General features: G+C 41.0%; 1 protein-coding gene across 2 annotated transcripts in view; it reads left to right on the top strand.

Moving 5' to 3' along the window:
• Window positions 1-337: 337 nt before the first annotated feature.
• Window positions 338-20,012, top strand: part of acer2 (alkaline ceramidase 2) — a 54,879-nt gene continuing 35,204 nt past the window's right edge. For both annotated transcript variants that reach the window (XM_063069022.1, XM_063069021.1), the window contains exons 1-3: window positions 338-656; window positions 4,262-4,376; window positions 17,579-17,720. In XM_063069022.1, coding sequence (XP_062925092.1) covers window positions 555-656; window positions 4,262-4,376; window positions 17,579-17,720 — 359 coding nt within the window. In that variant the 5' untranslated portion in view covers window positions 338-554. The remainder of the gene's footprint in view (window positions 657-4,261; window positions 4,377-17,578; window positions 17,721-20,012) is intronic.

The following is a 20,012-nucleotide window of genomic DNA, read 5'->3' as shown; positions in this document are numbered from 1 at the left end:
CGTTAATTGCACAGTATCATAATAGCTATACAGTATTAAACCATCGTCACCCACACCTCAGATAGTATCACCCTCGTAGCTATAAGAGTAACAGCAATATTATCTTGCAATTGCGTTGTAATGACACAGTTAATCTCCGTATTTGTGTTATAGTTGTGTAAGTGCGTCTCTTTATTGTTGCTGTACTATTACTCTATAATTACTGTTTCCATTACGGCCAAAATAAGCAGGGAAGTGCCCGGACCGCTGACTTTCCGTCAGAAGCGAGATTAGGGGATGGGCGAGCCTACTGACCCTGCGATGTCAGGGAGACAGACGGCGTCACATTGCCCCAGCACAGAGCGATTCACGCCTAGGGAAAGCCGGGGGATCAGGAAGGCAGAACACAAAGCCGGAGAACTATGTGTGACTTTGCAGGAAAAGGGTGAAGCAGGTCATTGCTGATCATGGAAGCGCTCGTGTAAACATTGCAGGCTGAGTGTGCTGGGGGAAAATCGCCGACACCCGGGAGTTTAACTTAAAAAAAGGTCTATGCAGCTAAATAGAGTAAAACTATGAGCAGATTTTGGAACCAACTGCTGGCTGGAAGCTCTGAAGTGGATTGGTGTGAGGGGAATTACATGATCGTCTCCAACATTGCTGAATTTTACAACACGGTCTGTATGAGGGTTATTTTAAAAACAAGACTTGCATTGAAAAAAAATGTTCTCATGCAGTTAAAAAGCTGGCGGAATGAGCTTTTATTAATTTTACCAGAGGAAAGAGGCGGCTGGGGCAGGGAAGTTGCTGAGGAATTTTTGTTGTTGTTTTAGTCAATGCGGAAGTTTGGCAGAAGGGATGGTTTGTGCGTTCACTTAAGTAAGCAGGACGATAGGCGTCTCTCCTCCAGCCGAGACCCGCTAAACGGGCAATGGGCTTCTCTTTAAGTTCGCATCCTTGAAAGTGTGTCCAAAGTTATGTCCATTTGTTGCACGTCCTTCTAAAATAACTTTAATCTTGCGTGTAAGAATTACTCTAGGATGCCGTCTGGCGATTATTTGCTGAAGTATTTGAGGAAACTTCAGCTATATTGGAGATTAGTAGTACAAAGAGGGCCCTTCCTCTCACTCAGTTTGCTGCTGCATCTGCTCATGAGTTGTTTAGGTAGGGCTTTTCCTCACTTGCTTCCTCAGAAATGCATTTCCTTATCTATGTTAATTTTTCACATCTTTTATCCCTCCGCCAAAACAACACAACACTTCACTTTTCAAGAGAGACTGTTAAAGCCAGAATGCAGTCATAACAAAAGTGTTTGGATTAGTATAAAGTTTTTTTTAAAAAATTGACCTTTAGGTATCCCAAAACGCTTTATAAGAAATTAGATATCTTGAGGGGTGACACTTCTGTGGTGTAGAACATGTGACAACTTTTACACCGCAAACTCCCATATGCAGCAATGTGATAAGGACCATCGGCAAAGTTAATTATAGGATAAATATCATAAACCAGAGAAATTCTGCAGATGCTGGAAATCCCGTCCGGTCTCGGCCTGAAACGTCGTCTGTACTCTTTTCCATTGATGCTGCCTGGCTTGCTGAGTTCCTCCAGCATTTTGTGTGTGCTGTAATGGGATAAATATGTGCCATGAAGGTTTGTTTGTGAATAGGCTGTGCTCTTTTTCAAAATACTGCCTTGTGATCTCAAAGCCTGAAAGAATCTACCATCAGGCTTAAGGACAGCTTCTAGAAACATGATTTTATGAAAGGGATAGATAAGTCAGAGGCAGGAAAGTTGTTTCCACTAGTAGGTGAGACTAGAACTAGGGGACCTAGCTTCAAGATTCTGGGGACTAGATTTAGGACGGAGATGAGAAGGAACTGCTTTTTCCAGAGAGTGGTGAATCTGTGGAATTCTCTGTCCAATGAAGCAGTGGAGGCTACCTCAATAAATATATTTAAGACAAGGTTGAATAGATTTTTGCATAGTAGGGAAATTAAGGGTGAGGGGGAAAAGACAGGTAGGTGGAGATGAGTCCATGGCCAGATCAGCCATGATCTTATTGAATAGCAGAGCAGTCTCGACAGGCCAGATGGCCTACTCCTGCTAATTTTATGTTCTACTCTGCTGTTGTAAGACTATTGAATGATTCCCTAAGACAGTAACAGACCTGACTTCACAATCTACCTTGTAGACCTTGCCTCATTTTGTTTACTAGCATTCATTGTCCTTTTTCTGTGGCTGTTACACATACATTCTGTTATTGTTTTACCTTAATGCACTGTTTTGATGTATTGATCTATACAAACAACATGCAAGACAAGCTCTTCACTAAATCTCAGTATATGTGCCAGTAATAAACCAATAACAATAAACCCATAATAATAATAATAACAATACAAGACCTCCAAAATCACATTGTTGTTGCATTCCATTTCAACTCCCCTTCCCACTACCACACTGACCTGTCCGCACTCAGTCTCCTCCCCTGGCAGGGTGAGACCAAACACAAAACTACAAGAACAAGATCACATATTCTGCTTGGGCAGTCTGCAACTCAATGGTATGGACATGGAAATTTCCAGTTTCAAGTAACCCTAACCATTATCCCCTGTGTTCACCTCCCCCGCCCCAACTTCTGATCCACCTCTGGCCCTCACATTTTAGTTCCCTTAGGTGTATCCTCTGTCCAGTCTTCCTATCACACTTTTTTCACCCCTACCCCACGCTGATTTTATCCACCAGTAACTACATCTTCTCCCCCCATCTCTTCCATGAATACTCCTCATTATCACCTTCATTATTATTCAGATTCCCACACTTGTAGCCGTTGTGTGCCCAAAAAGTTCTATTTTAACTTCATCAGTCCACAGGACTTGTTTCCAAAATGCATCAGGCTTGTTTAGATGTTCCTTTGCAAACTTCCAACGCTGAACTTTGGCCGCAATGAGCAAAGGTATGTTTGGAGAAAAAAGGGTGCAGAATTTCATGAAATGTACGCCTGTCCAACTGTTAAGCAACTGTGAATCGATCATGCTTTGGGCTTGTGTTGCAGCCAGTGGCACGGGAAACATTTCACTGGTAGAGGGAAGAATGAATTCAATTAAATACCAGCAAATTCTGGAAGCAAACATCACACCGTCTGTTTAGAAAAAGCTGAAGATGAAAAGAGGATGGCTTCTACAACAGGATAATGATCCTAAACACACCTCAAAATCCACAATGGACTACCTCAAGAGGCGCAAACTGAGGGTTTTGCCATGGCCCTCACAGTCCCCTGACCTAAACATCATCGAAAATCTGTGGATAGATCTCAAAAGAGCAGTGCATGCAAGACGGCCCAATAATCTCACAGAAGTAGAAACCTTTTGCAAGGAAGAATGGGCGAAAATCCCCCAAACAAGAATTGAAAGACTCTTTGCTGGCTACAAAAAGCGTTTACAAGCTGTGATACTTGCCAAAGGGGGTGTTACTAAGTACTGACCATGCAGGGTGCCCAAACTTTTGCTTCGGGCCCTTTTCCTTTTTTGTTATTTTGAAACTGTAAAAGATGGAAATAAAAAAGTAATCTTGCTTAAAATATTGAAGAAATGTGTCATCTTTAACTTTATGCCTTTTGGAAATCAGGTCATCTTTTACTCGCTTAGTTATTCACAGTAACGGAAATTTTGACCAGGGGTGCCCCAACTTTTGCATGCCACTCACTGTAAGTATATTTTTGGGCTCTAGTCTTTAGGAAGAGAATTGTATCAAGACCTTACTGATACAGAGTCACCAGCAGTCCAGCACTGCTGATATTTTTTTCACATTCTGCAATATTTACTGAACACATTGATTACAGGCAGTAGTTTTAGGCTGTCAGATCATGTCAGAAGCATGAGGAATGTGCACTTTGTATACCTTCAGATCTTGAAAAGGAGGCCAAAAATTTAAAAATACCTAAGATTCAGGTGGATGCTCTACTGAGTTTTGTACATTATCATGCATTTTTGTTTTCTATGTGGTCCAATAATTAACTGTAGCAATAATTAATTTGCAGGAACTTGTATTATTCATCACTGTGTAATCATGTTGCACAGATAGATCTGATTTTGTTGCTATTCACATTTCAATTTCTCAATGAATTTATGTTCTTCAGTAAGGTTTGTTCTTGTTAAAGTTGTCTGGCAATAGTTCGACTGCTGCTTGTTCTTTTCAAAGTATTGTTGTATTGTCATATTTATAGTGACCTATTGTGTTTGCATTGTTTACATAATATGCATTTATTTTAACTTCTGTTTTGCAGATCAGCAATGTTCTATTTTTTGTGTTGCCACCAATATGCATGTACTTATTCCGGCAGTATGCAACATGTTTCAACAGTGGAATATATCTAATTTGGACTCTGCTTGTTGTTGTAGGTAAGTTGTTTGGTTTCAGCCATTTTACAGAGATACTTAATTACTTACTGCCCATTATGCTGCTGGCATTTAGGGCAGCAATGAAGGTCCTCCATCTCTGTCTGTCCTTGGCCATCAGACCATCGCACGCAGACATAGAAGATCCTTCATTGCTGTTTCTGTAACAGCGCTGTTAGCCCTGAGCTGAACCCCTGAGCCCGGAGGACCACTCTTAGTCTGGCCTCTACCCTTTGACCTGTTTGGCATGGTGACCCTACCAAGAGCCAAAGCATAAAGCCTTGACTCCAGCCAACATAGCTCTCCGGGTTATTGAGGCATACAAGCCTCCAAACCACAACAAGGTTGTGATCCTCTTGGAGGATTTTATAGGTATGTTTTCCATTAAAAATTTTGAAATGTTTTAAAGGCCAAGTGATGTTTACTTCATGAATCAATGAAGATGTGTAATTGTAAACAGTTGAGGTTACTGTGTTGTAAATTATTGAATGATTTTGCCACAATTGATGTGGTCAAGTAATATTTAAAACATGACAAAATAATTATAAAGTATATGATAAGATAATTTGCACTTTTGTTTTGTTTTTAATTCATGCCTTATGCATCTTATTTGTAAATTTTAACAAATTTTGTATTCTTGATCTCAAAAGTCAAGAGGTTAAGTTACAACTTTATAAAACTCTGATTAGGCCACATCTGGAATATTGTTTACAGTTCTGGTTGCCCCACTATAGGAAGGATGTTGAGGCACTGGAGAGGGTGCAGAAGAGTTTACCAGGATGCTGCCTGGTTTAGAAGGCATATGCTATCATGAGAAGCTGGAAAACTTGGGTTGTTTTCTCTGGAGTGGAGGAAGCTGAAGGGAGATCTGACAGAGGTTTATAATTTTCAGATTTTCTTTATATCAATATTACAGGGAGGGAAAGAGAAAAATCAGTCATTTTTTTAGAATTAGTAAAGGCACTTTAGTTGTAGAGTCTGGGTTTATTGAATGTTCAGCTAGATCATAGGGATGGGAGAGTGGCAGAATTGGAGTGGAGTAAGTGTACCAATCAGTCACAATCCCCATAGGCCATGGAATGGACAAATGAGCAGGATTTCTACCTCTAATCACCTGGAAATGAAGCACATGTGTTCACAGTAATAACAGTGTGCTGATAGTTTACTGTCATGAACAGTGACAGTTTGTGTTTGTCATTCCTTTCTCCCTTTAGCATTTACAGTTTATAAATGAAAAGCAGATATTACTAGATAATGATTTGTGCCAAAATAGAGAAACACAAAACATAATTTTCTTTATTCAAAAACCAGTCTCCAAAACATTTAATAAGTAACATGTAGCATGATTTGTGCACACTGACAATCAGAATCAACGTGTATACAAAAACAACTCTGGTGGGACTCAGGAGGTTAAACAGCATTGGTGAAGGAAAAAGCTTTAGGCTGATGTTTTGGGCTGAGACTCTGCATCAGGACTGAGAGCAAACAGGAAAAAATGCCAGGATATAACAGTACAGAGGAAGAGGGATAGGATGGGGGTGGTAGGTGATGAGGGAAACCAGATGGGGAAGGGATGATGTGCTGGTAGAACCATGTGCAGGAGGTGGATAATGGGAGAATGAACAAATGGAGAAGAACACGTGGTGGATGGGTAACGTGTGTGGGAGGAGAATATTAGGGGTGGAGGGGAGGGGCTCTGAAGTTAGTTAATGTCAAGCAAAAGTTCAGTGTGCTCTAACTACCCAGCACTCATAATAATATTAATCTGGCTGAATAACCAACCACATCAAGGATTTTTCACAAACCAGAAAAAAATCACAAGTTTTAATTAATCTTTAACATTTTATAAAGTAATAAAGATTGGAAATGAACGTAAGACAAAATCTGAACTACCACAAACATTTAAAAAGAAGTTAATAATTAAAATCTGTGTTTAACATCCATATAAAAAAGGTTAAAGAGTATAAGACTTGAAGGAAAAAACCTATAATTGCTCAGAGTCAGCTGACAGTCAGAAGTTTGGACAGGAAATAAAAAGCAGTAGAAGCAATTAAGATATAAAAAACAGTAGCAAATGACTAAAAGATTAATAAGGGGAAAAAATAGGAGATAAAGTTTGCCAGAAAATAGGAAGTATTTTCCCACAGATACATAAAATAATTAACACAATGGTTCAAAGTTCAAACTACATTTATTATCAAAACATGTATACACTGCACAACCTCGAGATTCATCTCCTTATAGGCTGCCATAAAACAAAGAAACCTCAAAAGAACCCACCAAAAAAACCTGTCAAACGTCCAATGTGCAGAGAGAGAAAAAAAAATCATGCAAATAGCTTCAGAACCAGAGTTTTATGAAAGACATGAAGCTAGACATCACTGCACCTGGTGCAGGCAACAGCCACAGCTCATTCCAAAGCCGAGTAAAGGTTGCGAAACCACAGATGCAAAGCCAGGCATCACTGCAGTCCAACATAGAGCTGAGTAAACGTTGTGAAGCAGTGAGCAGAACTGGCTCATCCCTTGCCTCTGGTCCTGACACCCTGACCTTTCCAATCTGACTCAGCGCTTTAATCGTCCAAACAACGAGTCGTTGATTGCTCTGGGGCCCGGACCCCTCCGCCACAATTTGGCCCGTACCCTACCTTTCCAATTCAGCACGGCACTTAAATCGATCAGAGATTGGAACTTCCCCGATGACTCCAACTCAAACCCTGTTTTGACCCTGACTCCGCTTGCCTCAAACAGACCTTCCCTCCGCCTCCGCCTCCACCACCGCTCGTCTCTGCTTGCCTCAACCACCTTTTGCTTGTCTCTCCATTGTGAACATTGATCATTATTAATAAAGTCTTAATAATGAGGTATACAGTAGTGTCCTTTGTTTTGCTTTTTGCCACCCGTAAGCAGTCGATGGCATCACCAGCGCCATCTTAAACCAGTGCTGTAGAAACTGAAATTAAGGAGGAGGCAAATAATTTAAACAGGGATTTTGTATCAATCTTCATTGTTGAGGATACAAGTTACACCCCAGAAATTGCTGTGAAGTGGAACGGAAGTGAGGAAAGAAGTCGGGAAAATTTTAGCCACTGGTATAGTGACATGGTTCAACCTGTTGGAACTATAGGTGATAAGTCTTCAGGTCTAAATGGGCTTCATTCTAGGATCATAAAACAGGTGACCAGAGACAATTAATGTGCTTGTTTTAATTTTCCAAAATATCGTAGGTTCGGAGAAAGTTCCAATAATTGGGGAAAAAAAAACTCAGATGTAATTCACAAAGGAGGGAACATAGAAAGTAGGATGCTAGAGGTCACAAAAATGTCGGCTTTGTCATAGCATAAATGTTGGAAGCTATTGTTAAAGAATGTATACAACTTAGAAACATTCAAGTCAAAGCCAACATGGGAAAACATTTGACCAATTTATTGCAGTTCATGTGCTGCAGGTAAGGGGAGCTGGTGGATGTACTGTTCTTTACAGGAGACATCTCATAAGATGATGTACCAAAGGTTATTGCAGAAAAAATGCAGAAGGAAACACATTGTCACGGGTAGAGGACTGAATTAGTGACAGCAAACAGAGCTTAGGCACTAATGGATCTTTTTCTGATTGGCAAGGTGTAACAAGTGGTGTGGCACAGGGATGGTGAAAGATTGTAGAGTACTGAGTTACCCTGGGATATGGGTGACCATGTGCATGATATTCTGGTATGACAAGCAGTCAGGAAATCTAACAGAATCTTACATATATTGTTAGGGGAAATTAATAAAAAAGTCAGAGGTAATGCTTCATTTGAATGGGGCATTGGTTAGATCCATATCTGAGTACTGTATGTGGTGTTGGTCTCCTTATATAAGGAAATTTATTAATGTGTTGGCAGTAGTTCAGAGGTTTACTAGACCAAAACCTAAATTTGGCAGGTTGCCTTCTGCGAAAGGGTAGGACAGACTAAGTTACTTTCAGCTGGAATTTAGAGGATTGGGAAGAGACTTGACTGGAATATATGTACACTCAGTGTTCACTATATTAAGCACCTCTTGTACCTAATAAAGTGGCCATTGTGTGTGTGCTTGTGGTCTTCTTCTGCTGTAGCCCTTCCACTTTAACGTTCAATGTATTGTGCACTCAGAGATGCTCTTCTGCACTCCACTGTTATAACACATGGTTATTTGAGTTACTGTCACCTTCTTGCCAGTTTGAATAAGTCTGGCCATTCTCCTCTGATCTCTCTCATTAACAAGACATTTTCTCCCGCATTGTCGCCACTGTTCCCTCCAAGCCGAGCGGGTGTGTGGCCGCACAGTAACTGTAATGCTCCTGCGCACATACCTTTGTTGCCACACAGCTGGAATAAAGACAGATGAGGAAGAGTTTATGAAACATGAAGATTTTTCTTTGTGCTATATTTCATTATACTCTTCAATTAATAAATAGAAAGTATGTGATTTTCACTTTTCATTCTAATTATTCATAGTATGCATATTCCAAAAAAATTTAAACTACCATGCAGTTTTAAGGCTATGTAAAAATTTCCCACTCAGTGCAATGATTAGTCCACACAGCTGTAAAAGAAAAATAGGGGAAACATTGACTACTGCTCACTTTTTTTTTGTTTTCTGTACCATTCTCTATAAACTCTAGAGACTGTGTGTGTGCAAATCCCAGGAGATTAGCAGTTTCTGAGATACTCAAACCGCCCCATCTGGCACCAGCAATCATTCTGTGGTCAGTCACTTAGATCACATTTCTTCACCATTCTGATGTTTGGTGTGAACAACAACTGATCCTCCTGACCATGTCTGCATGTTCATTGAGTTGCCTACACATGATTGGCTGATTTGATATTTTCCTTTACAAGCAAGTGTACAGGTGTACCTAATAAAGTAGCCACTGAGTGTATATGATTCTGGGAAGCCTTGACAAGGTGGATGTGTCGAGAATGTTTTTTCCTGTGGGAAGATCTAGAACCAAGGGGTTACTGTTTTAAAATAAGGGATCTTTGGAACTCTCTTCTCTAAAGTCAGTGAAAGGCATAATTGAATACATTTATAATGTAAAGATCAATGGATTCTTGGTGAATGAGTTAAAGATTGTGGGCATGGGTGGTTGGGGTGGGGATGGAGAAAGAATGTGGAGTTGGGATTAAAATGAGATCAGCTGGTAACTGATTAAAGAGTGAAGCAGCTTGAAGGTCTGAGTGGCCTCTTCCTTTTTCTAAACTACACTATCATGCATATATTTACATAACACTAAATTTTAATTGAGGAAATGGTGTGTGGTGGTAATTTAATATACTATTAGAAGTTTGTTTGGACTTCATGCAATCGTGCATAACATTTTTGCCATTTTTACAGTGAGATATATTCATTATAACTGAAATTTATGTAGATTTAAGTGATTTCCTTAGAAGCTGTGCATCTTGTAGAGGAGAGCTGGTCAGCATGAGTTTCTGTTAAAATCATCTAGAGGAGGAATTAGATCTTCCTTGCATTAATTGGCTAGATGTCTTATTGCTTTAAAATTTCAATTAGCAAGTTTGTTTGTGAAACAGCCTGGTCTCCTTGGCTGTCTAAGTCTAGGGAAGACAATCTCCGGCCCCGCCAACTCCTGAGATTGAGGCGCAAGCCCCCCCCCCAAACCCCGGTTTGTGTGACTGCTGTGTAATTCGCCACTCTGTTACAAATTAATACCACAAAATAACAGACAGTACAGTGCATACGATTAATATTTATGAATCTTAACTCAAGGGTTAAGAAAGAATAACAAAAAGAAAAGGTTCCATTCTAATTAAACAGTCAAATGTGCACAAGTTGGAGCTCATCTTGAACTTCTCTGTCACTCACGCACTGGGCCCTCGGTCAACGTGAACGCACACACCACCTTCCGAACGTCGTTCACAATCCATCTCCCACCGGATCGTACGCTATGACCAGTTCTCCCCAGCATCTTCTCACTTCATCTCCTCTCTAACAAATAAAACCTCAAGCCCAATCTCATTGTCCCTCACCAAGAAAACCTCCCACTAATTGGATGTCACACATTCCACATCATCCCTTATCTTCAACAGTAACCCAAACAGGCTGAAAGCAGAACAGAGGCTCTTACAGAGCTGCTAAATGAAATACCTACAGCATAGCAGTAAAGATGTGAACCAGGACATAACACACGTAATCAACAAGCCTTCACCCCCACCTCATATGAATGATTCTGACTTTTAAAAATTGTTTTGCAATGTCCTTGATACAAGTTGGTAACCAAATGTCCCTGCCTTGATATAGAACAAATATAGAGATGGTCTTTGTGTACAAAATACAAGAAACCAGTTGCAGGAATCAGGCTCTTGAAGCCTAGCCCTCCATTTAAAATGATGACAGTGAGGTAGAAGAATGATAGATGAAGGCAGACAAAGAGAAAGAGGGAAAAGGGGAATAAAACAGATGGAGCAAGGTGGGAGGCAGGGAGTGTAAAGACAGCTGCTGGAGGGAAATAAGCAGGAACACTAAATGCTATCAGTACTAGATTCAGCCAAGTAAAGGAGTTGAGAATGGGAACCATTAGGGGAGAGGTGAATGACAGCTTGAACCAGATAGGGGAAATGGGGGAGCCCCATGTGTGAAGTGGGATGGAAGACCTAGTCTGGATGGAGATGCAACCATGGAAAAAAAACTTGCTTTGTTAAAAGTTTAAAAAGATTAGGCATATCAACAAATGTCTGACAAACTTTCACAAAAGCATTCTGATTGGTTGCATCGCAGTCTGGTGCGAGAACGTCAATGCACAGTAACACAGTAGACTATAGAGACTGGTCTGTCAAGGGTAAAAATACCCCCCAACTCCCCCCCCCCACACATAAGCAGCAGCAAAGCAATGGCCCCCCTCCCCCACCAGCAAAAAAGCATCGGCGCCCCCCACGAGCACTCAAGCATGCAGAAAAGCATTAATAAAGACACAGACTTGCAGTACTTGAAAGACTACTCATTCAGCTGGTATTCAACATACCACAGGCACACGCGTGCGCTCTCTCTCTCTCTCTCCCTTTCCCTCCCCCTCTCCCCCTCTCCCCCTCCCTCCCTCTCTCTTCCTCTCTCTCCCTCCCTCCCTTGCCCCCCCTTCTCTCTCCCTCCCTCCCTCCCTCCCCCTAATAAGGAAAAAAGAGGTGTCTCTGTTTCACAGCGCGAGGGGAGACATAACAAACAACTTGCTGATTTATGATGCTAAAAGTCTGTTGCGTCACTTCTTCCAAGCTCTGTGCCCAAAGACCTTGGGTCTCTGGGCACACAGCCAGCAGCCAGCTCCCTGCTTTTGATCTTCTGTCTCCCATGACACACCAGTTTCCTGCAGAGGCACTGACCTTGAGTCTGCCCACCTCCAGAGCCACGAAATCCCGGAACCCTAAAGGCACACTAGTCTTCTCGGCCGTGCCCTTGGCACATTGAATAGTGGTCAGTCGTGAGACCCCGAGAGCGGGTCCCATTCCCGCAAAGAGCCAAAGTCAGCATGTAACTCCAGTTCAGGGTCTTCAAAAGAACCCTGAAAGGGAAAACTAGAGATATTAAAGATGGAAATAGAGCTGTTTCCGAAGATGTAAGCAAAGGAGTTGGCGTTAGGCGCCATCATCCTCCTAAACTAAAGAATATCAAAAGATAACTGGGATGTTGCTTGTAATGGAGGACTATTTTTTTATAAGGAGCGATAAATTCATTGGGTTTATTGTTTCTAGAACACAGGAGGTTGTTTATCAATTTAGGAGCAGCATAGATAGAATAGACAGAGTCTTTTTCCTAAGGTGTGGAAGACCAGAGGGCATATTTTTATGATGCAAGAGGATAAGTTTAAAGGGTATCTGAGTGACGAGTTTTTCACACAGAGGGTGGTGCTTATGTGGAATGAGCTACCAGAAGAGATGGGAGAGGCTGTTACAATTACAGCACTGAAATGTGATTGGATAGGAGAGAAACAGAGTGTTATGATACTAAAGTGGGAAAATGGGATTAGAGTAGGAAAGTATCATGGCCTGGATGGGTTGGGCAGAAACAGTCCCTTTCTGGGCCATGCAGCTCTTTAATTATATAACTCTATGAGAATTTGAGAGAGACAGCGGTTCAAAATGATGAACATGGCCATATTCAGCAGCTGTCCTCTGGTGAAGCATAAGAACCAGTAGAATCATGCTGTGATCAGCCCTTCCCATTTTATAGCTCTCCATAACCCTTAGGCAGTGCAGGGTGAAACTAGAAGAACTGCTTCCTCACAGTGCCTGATCCCAGGTGCTGTCTTTGTGGAATCTGCATATTAACCGCGTGGGTCTCCTCCCACATTCCACAGCCATGTGGCAATTGGTTCATTGGCTGCTAAAAATTGCCCTTAGCTGTATGGTAGAATGTGAGGGGTATTGTTGACAAAGTGGGGAGAATATTTTACAGGGAAAGTTATTGAAGGAATTGGATTGCTTTGTGAGTTGGTATAAACTTGATGGGGCAAAATGGCCTTTTCTTATACAGTAGGAGACACAGCTCTGCTATCTGTCTGCTTTCACCTCCACTCCAGTTGTCAGTTTGACTCCCATCAAAGCTCAGTGGGTCCTGCTTTCTTCCACAGGCTTTCCACCCACCATTTGGTCAGCCTCTCAATCTGGCTGACTGCTGCATGGGAAATAGCTGATCTGAAATCCAGCTGTTAAGTTCACATTCCTTGCTTCTTTCAAAAATACTTTGTCACTGGCTGATTGAATAACTTGCTGGCCCACTTGAAAAGCTCCATGTTAAAACTGTCATGAGATTTTCAAAGACTGACTTGATTTGTAATAAATTCCCACAATTGTATAGTTTGAGATAAGAGTAGTTCATCACTGAGAAAGAACAGATCATATGCTAGCCTGTATATTCCCATGCAATGTGTGTGGAGATGAAGGGGAATAGCTATGTCTGCAGCATAGAAGGATCATGGATAATCTGACTGATATCTTTGCGCTTGTTCACTTTTAGTAATGGGTTTCAAATAATATATTTGAAGGCACTTGTAGCTCAGCTATTAGTGCATATTGCTATGTGTCCAGCTGTTATACAGTATATTTATTATTCCATTATTTGACAGAGCCACTGCAACATTAAAGTAAACCCAGGGGAAAATGTAGGTTGGTTTAAATGTACTCTACTGAAGATTCAAGATTCAAGTTTATTTCTCAAACGTACTTCAAAACACACAGTGAAATGCATTGTTGCATTAACAACGAAACAGGAAGCAAGGAAGTAAAATCGTCCATGGTATTTAGAGTGACTTCTTTTAAAACCAAATTCTGTAAATCCCAAATGTATCATGTGATATTTATCTGTTACTCTCAGATTTCATTTGTGGAGAAGAAGGGCTACTCTTGCTCATTTATACTAGATAAAATATATTCTAATTGTTCCTCCTCCTTGTTTTGATGCAAATAGAAATCATGAGATTTCTTGTCATTTTACAGCTGTTTAACTGTCTCTTTAATGTTATTCTTAACCTTTTGTTAATTTGACATATTTCTAATAAGCAAGTTATATCATTGTCAGATTTACACAAAAACAACTTGTGAAAAAGTCCCCTTTGAGCTTGGGCAGAGGATTGCTGCAATTAGTCTGACCTAGGTATTTAGATGACTACATGCCTGAAAATGTATTTTTTCTGAAAGAGAAGATGATTTTGTTTCTGGGTTGTATCAAACGATGCTGGAAATTTGACAAGACCTTTACATATCTGACTGATTTCCGTATAATACTTTCATCAAACAACATAATTTTCCATGACCATTGTCAGGGGAGTTAGTTATATGGGCAGTGACTGGCCAGGGTAGTTGGTGAGTAGAATAGGGCCTCAGTCAGGGACCTAGAATGATCGGTGAGTCTGTGGATCAACGACAGTGGAGTTGAACCATTTGCCTGAGCTTGCTGGGTAGGGGTGGGAGGTGGTGAGTGGGGACCCGATGTTAATAGCGGAGCGGATGTTATGAGCTGGAACAGTAAGATGGATCTTCAGTGCTCTTCTCTACTCCCTGGATACTCACAACTGTGTGGCCATATTCTGCACCCACTCCATCCACAAGTTTGCAGGTGAACCCACTGTTGTGGGCTGTATCTCAAATAACGATGAGCTGGAGTACAGGAAGGGGATGGAGAGCCTAGTGACGAGGTGTCATGATAACAACCTTTCTCTCAATATCAGCAAACCAAGCAAGCTGGTCACTGACTTCAGGAAGGGGAGCGATGCAAATGTGCCTGTTTACATCAACAGTGCTGAGGTCAGGAAGGTTGAGAGGTTAAGAGCTTCAAGCTCCTGGGAGTGAACATCACCGATAGTCCGTCTTGGTCCAACCACATTGATGCCACAAACACCTCTACTTTTGCAGATGGCTGAAGAAATTTGACCTATCCCCTTTGACCCTCACCAATTTTACTGAGGTACCATTGCAAGCATCCTATTCAGATGCACCACAGCTTGGTACGGCAACTGTTCTGTAAGGAGTTTCAGAAGTTGTGGACAGAGCTCAGCACATCAGCTTCCCTTCTATAGACACTGTCTACGCTTCTCACTGCTTTGGTAAAGTAGCCAGCAGAATCCGAGATCCCACCCACCTCAGACATTATTCTCCTCTGTCCCAATGGACAGAAGATACAAAAACCTGGAAGCAGGTTCCAGGAGAGCTGCTATTCCACTGTTATAAGTCTATTGAATGGTTCTTTGGTACAGTAAGATTTTTTAGCAAAATCAATTTTATCCATAATAAAAAGATTACAAGAATAAACCATTCAATTCCATTTCGTTCTTGACATTCATAGTCAATGCTTTACGTATCGTTCTATTACATTCATACATTCCAGCCATCCAACCACAAACTGTTTCAGCTGCTTCCGTTTGACAAACAGTGGTGCAGCATTAAAGCCAGGACCAATAGGCTACAGGACAGCTTCTTTCACCAGGCCATCAGATTGATCAATACACATTGATCTGATTGCACATCTGACTGTACATTGTATCTGGCTGTACATACATGAATACAAAACAGTTATATATACTGTACAACCTTAGTGCTTGGGCAATATCCTCCCACATTTCCCTTCCTTATTGCTTGTACGTAGTGACCGAGACACAACATAAAGAGTTTTACTCCCTCAGGTTGTGAGATGGCTGTAAGAAATAAAATAAATTCTATTTCTAAATTCATCAATAGCATTGCTGCTATTGGCACTCTGGATGGCATACTGCTACAATAATTGAGGGAATTCCTTCTGCAACCTGCCCCTCACTCTCCAGTAGAGGAGCCCTATTCTGTGGTTCTTCCCCATTGAGTCCTTGTGGTGGCTACACCAGGCCTCGGTGTGTCCCTCAGCACGTACTCTTGCAGTCTGGAGTGTGCCAGTCAGCAGCATTCCTCCACAGACACCTCAGTGTGCTGGCAGACCAAAGGGTGTCTTTCATCGAGTTGAAGATCTGCCAGTAGCACTTGATGTTCATCTCCGTGTGTGTCCGTGGGAACAGCCCATAGATCAGAGAGTTCCCTGTCATGCAGCTGCTTGGATGAACCTTGACAAAGGCCCTTTCATCTTTCTCTACACCCTCTTCTCAAACCCACAGTCCTTCCCCACTACAATCATCCTGTGGGCAGTGGGTTGTGGGGTTGATGCTCTGGGCATGCAGAAGAGTCCTGACAGGGAGTGTCCCTCTCACCAAGAGCCAGGCAAGGCCTTGGTGATTGCTGGTGAGGCTTGTCGACAAGGCATTCTGCCAGATGGTCTGGACAGTCTGCTCAGAAAACCATCCCACCACGTCACCACACCCTGATGACAACCTTTGTGTGTGGCTGAATCAGGATCCATATGGGACCTAAATATGTGGACACCAAGTACCATTACATGCTAAGGTTCTATCTGTCCCCAGTGTTGCAAAGGATGGGTCTGGCCCTGTTGCCGTGCAATGTTTCGGTCAGCTGGACTACCTGTCCTTAATGGGAAAGTTCTTCTGGACCAACAGTTTTGACTACAAGTCCATCTGGCAGTTGTCAGCACAGAATGATCTGCAGACACTGCAGGTGTAGTATGATAAGATAGATTCTTGACTTCACAATCTATTTTGTTACGATCTCACACCTTGTTGTCTACCTGCACTGCACTTTGTAACACCTTTTATCTCAACAGTGCCAGCTGCACCAGCCATAGCCAGTGTAAACTTGAGGGGCCAGGTACAAAATGTATTCTCAGGGCATTACAATCCAATGATGAGGCCGTGGAAGGGCATAGCCCATCTGTTTCTGCTTTGTGTATTATAATGAGGAAGTCTACAACTGGCTGATAGTCACATTAGCTTGCACTCTTTTGTATGGACTCACAGTTTTCTGTGCCAGCATATTACAGACTATTATTTATTAAAATATTAAAATTGATTCATGCTGGGAACTGAATCAATTAAAGTTTAAAATTACCATACAGCCTTGAAACCCTTCAACAAGTTATTTGAAATTCCTCTGCCTTATCTCTTATCAGTGATTTAAATATGATAGAGGCATCTTCTCAATTCCTGGAAAATCTCTTGTACTCTGCAAGTACATTGAAAAGATGGAGAAAACTAGATCATATGAAAGTCAGATCTGTGTCTCTGATGTTTCTATTTTCTAATTAAGTACACTACGTTAGCATTTGCACTTAATTAAGTTGTTTTTAAAGTCCTAAGTGTATTATTTCATCCAACTTTTTCTGGACATTTATGAACAGTTGTCAATCAACTTTGATTTGCATGATTATATCCCTCCTTGTATTTGCTGTTATTGATTGACGTCATCTGATGCACATGATTAAATTGTGCTCTGGTAATTCACTCCCAGGTTCCAATTCTGCATATGGTGATGTGCGTGGTAGCATATGAAAATCAAATAAATTTCATTTTCTATTTTCATTTCAAAGGACAACATGGGTGATTGAGCCCATTGTTCTTGACGTTATGAGTTTTCTCAAATCATCCACATGGTCGTTTAAATCTGGAGTAGTAATCAAAACAAATTGACTTGAAATAGACTGTGGCTGTGCTGTCATGAAAAGTAATTGAACAAGAAAGGGAGTTATTATTAATGTGCCTGAGGAATTTTGTTTCCAAACTATTGTAGTGCGCAAGCTAGTGATGTTCTTCAAATCACAAGTGATTGTTCCTGTAACCAGCACCTGTCAATTTTCTGCCTTTCAGGTATAGGTTCAGTTTACTTTCATGCAACTTTGAGCTTCTTTGGTCAAATGTTGGATGAACTTGCAATTCTTTGGGTTCTAATGTGTGCCTTGGCCATGTGGTTCCCCAGACGATATTTACCACGGATCTTTCGACGAGACAGGTAAAGCTGGACCTGAACATTTTCCAGCTCGCGAATCAGCGACACTGTTAAAGTAGCCAACAGCAGATAGGGGTGGGGGTGGGGTGGGGAGGGGTAGGGAAAGAATCAGGGAAGTTCATTTGTATGGAAAGTTATTGAAGTGAATTGTTCTATCAGTTGGAGTAGAGATGGAAACTGTAGATCATTTTTTGGGAAATGATAAACATTTGAAGATAGGAGTGAGTGGGATTAGTTTTCTACTTCACCTGTGATTTAAATTTATATTACTGTTTATCCTCCTATTCATAGTGTCCACCGTGCTTAATACATCCTTACTGTTCAAAAACCTTTCCAATGTTATCACTACAGGAATTCATCTTGTTAGAAATTTTATGTCATTGCTATGTATTCAAACACCAATCAATAAAAATACTGTAAAATAAAAGTATTTCAAGTATAATTCAGACTTTAAAATTTCCAAAATATGCTGTCTATTGAATGTCATTTATTAAATAATGTAGCATATTGAGGTTACAGACTCTTAATGTGGTCACTAGATATATAAATATCAATCTTAATTATGGATTATTTGCAAAATATTTGGTTAGTGTTAGTCCTTTATACTGAATCAGGGAAAATTAAGCACTAGGAAATGGATGAACTGATAAATATGTTGTTTAGTAATGATGAAAAACAGGAAATACTTGAGATGTACTGAATATCTGTCTGCTTCTGTGGAAGGTCCTGCTACATATTTGTACACTTACTGACGAACCTTTGTAGACTGTGGTAGTTCCTGCATTTATTTAAAATGCTAATATTAGATGTTTTGTTTCCTGTCCTTTCATTTGCCTGGTGTAGTTCCATTCAAAGTGAGACAATCGAAAAACAGGCATAGTTTTCTTGGGTTGATAGGTTCTTTATCAACATTGTGAAGAGTGACTTGAACTCGTTTATTGGGGATAGGCTACACAACGGGTTATCTGCTGACATTAGCCAGACTTGTACATAAGTCCTGAGAATCTGAGTGGAGTTCGAAGGATTGCAGTACCTGTGCTCTAGAATTAATCAGTGATTTTAGAACAGATGGGCAAATTGTGGGTGGGTGAGTTGAAAAATGAATAACAAATATAGGAGGCTGAGCTACAGATGTTCAGTATATGATATGACTTGTTTTGTATTAAGTACCTACTTCCTGTGTCTTACTTACAACCATATTTGGAATCCGGTTTGTAAGTACACGGCAATCTTTTTGCAGTGCAGCACACACACTGAAGCATATAAGTGACACTTGGTGACACTGATGGGAGTTATATACAGGCCCCCAAACAGTAGCCAGGATCTGGGCTATAAATTTCAATGGGAAACAGAATAAGCATGTAATAAGGGCAATGTTCCGACAGTAATGAGGGATTTCATTATGCAGGTAGATTGGGAAAATCAGGTTGGTGCTGCATCCTAAGAGACTTGTAGAATGCCTACAAGATGGCTTTTTAGAGCAGCTTGTGGTTGAGTCCACTAGGAGAAAGGCAATTCTGGATTGGTTGTCGTGTAATAAACCAGATTTGATTAGGCGGCTTAAGGCAAAGGAACGCTTAGGAGTCAGTGATCATAATATGTTAGAACTCACCCTGAAGTTTGAGAGGGAGAAGATAAAATTAGCTGTATCATTATTATAGTGGAGTAAAGGGAATTACAGAGGCATAAGAGAGGAGCTGGCCAAAGTTGATTGGAAGGGGACACTAGCAGAGACGACAGCAGAACTGCAATGGCTGGAGATTCTGGCAACAATTTGGAAGGTGTGGAATAGATACATCCCAAAGATGAAGAGGTATTCTAAGGAGAGAGGACAAGGCAACCGTGGGTAACAAGGGAAGTCAAAGACAGCATAGAAGCAAAAGCGAGGGCAAATAATATAGCAAAAATTAATGGGAAGTTAGAGGATTGGGAAGCTTTTAAAAACCAACAGAAGGCAACTAAACAAAAACATAAGGAGAGAAAAGATGAACTATGAAGGTAAGCTAGCCAAAAATATCAAAGAGGATATCAAAAGATTTTTCAGATATGGTGTACAAAGAATAAAAGTGAGGCAAGAGAGATATTGAACCACTGTAGAGGCAGTAATGGGGACAAAGAAGTGGTGGACGAACTTAATAAGTATTTTGCGTCAGTCTTCACTGTGGAAGACATTAGCAGTATGCCAGATATTCAGGAGCATCGGGGGCAGAAATGGGTGTAATTTCTATTACTAAGGAGGAGGTGCCTGGGAAGCTGAAAGGTCTGAAGGTAGATAATTCACTTGGACTAGATGGA

The sequence above is a fragment of the Mobula hypostoma genome, chromosome 16 (assembly GCF_963921235.1).
Source record: "Mobula hypostoma chromosome 16, sMobHyp1.1, whole genome shotgun sequence".
In the NCBI taxonomy this organism is placed as follows: Eukaryota; Metazoa; Chordata; class Chondrichthyes; order Myliobatiformes; family Myliobatidae; genus Mobula; species Mobula hypostoma.
Note: the sequence above shows the minus strand (reverse complement) of the source record. Positions and strands in the feature narration are given on the sequence as shown.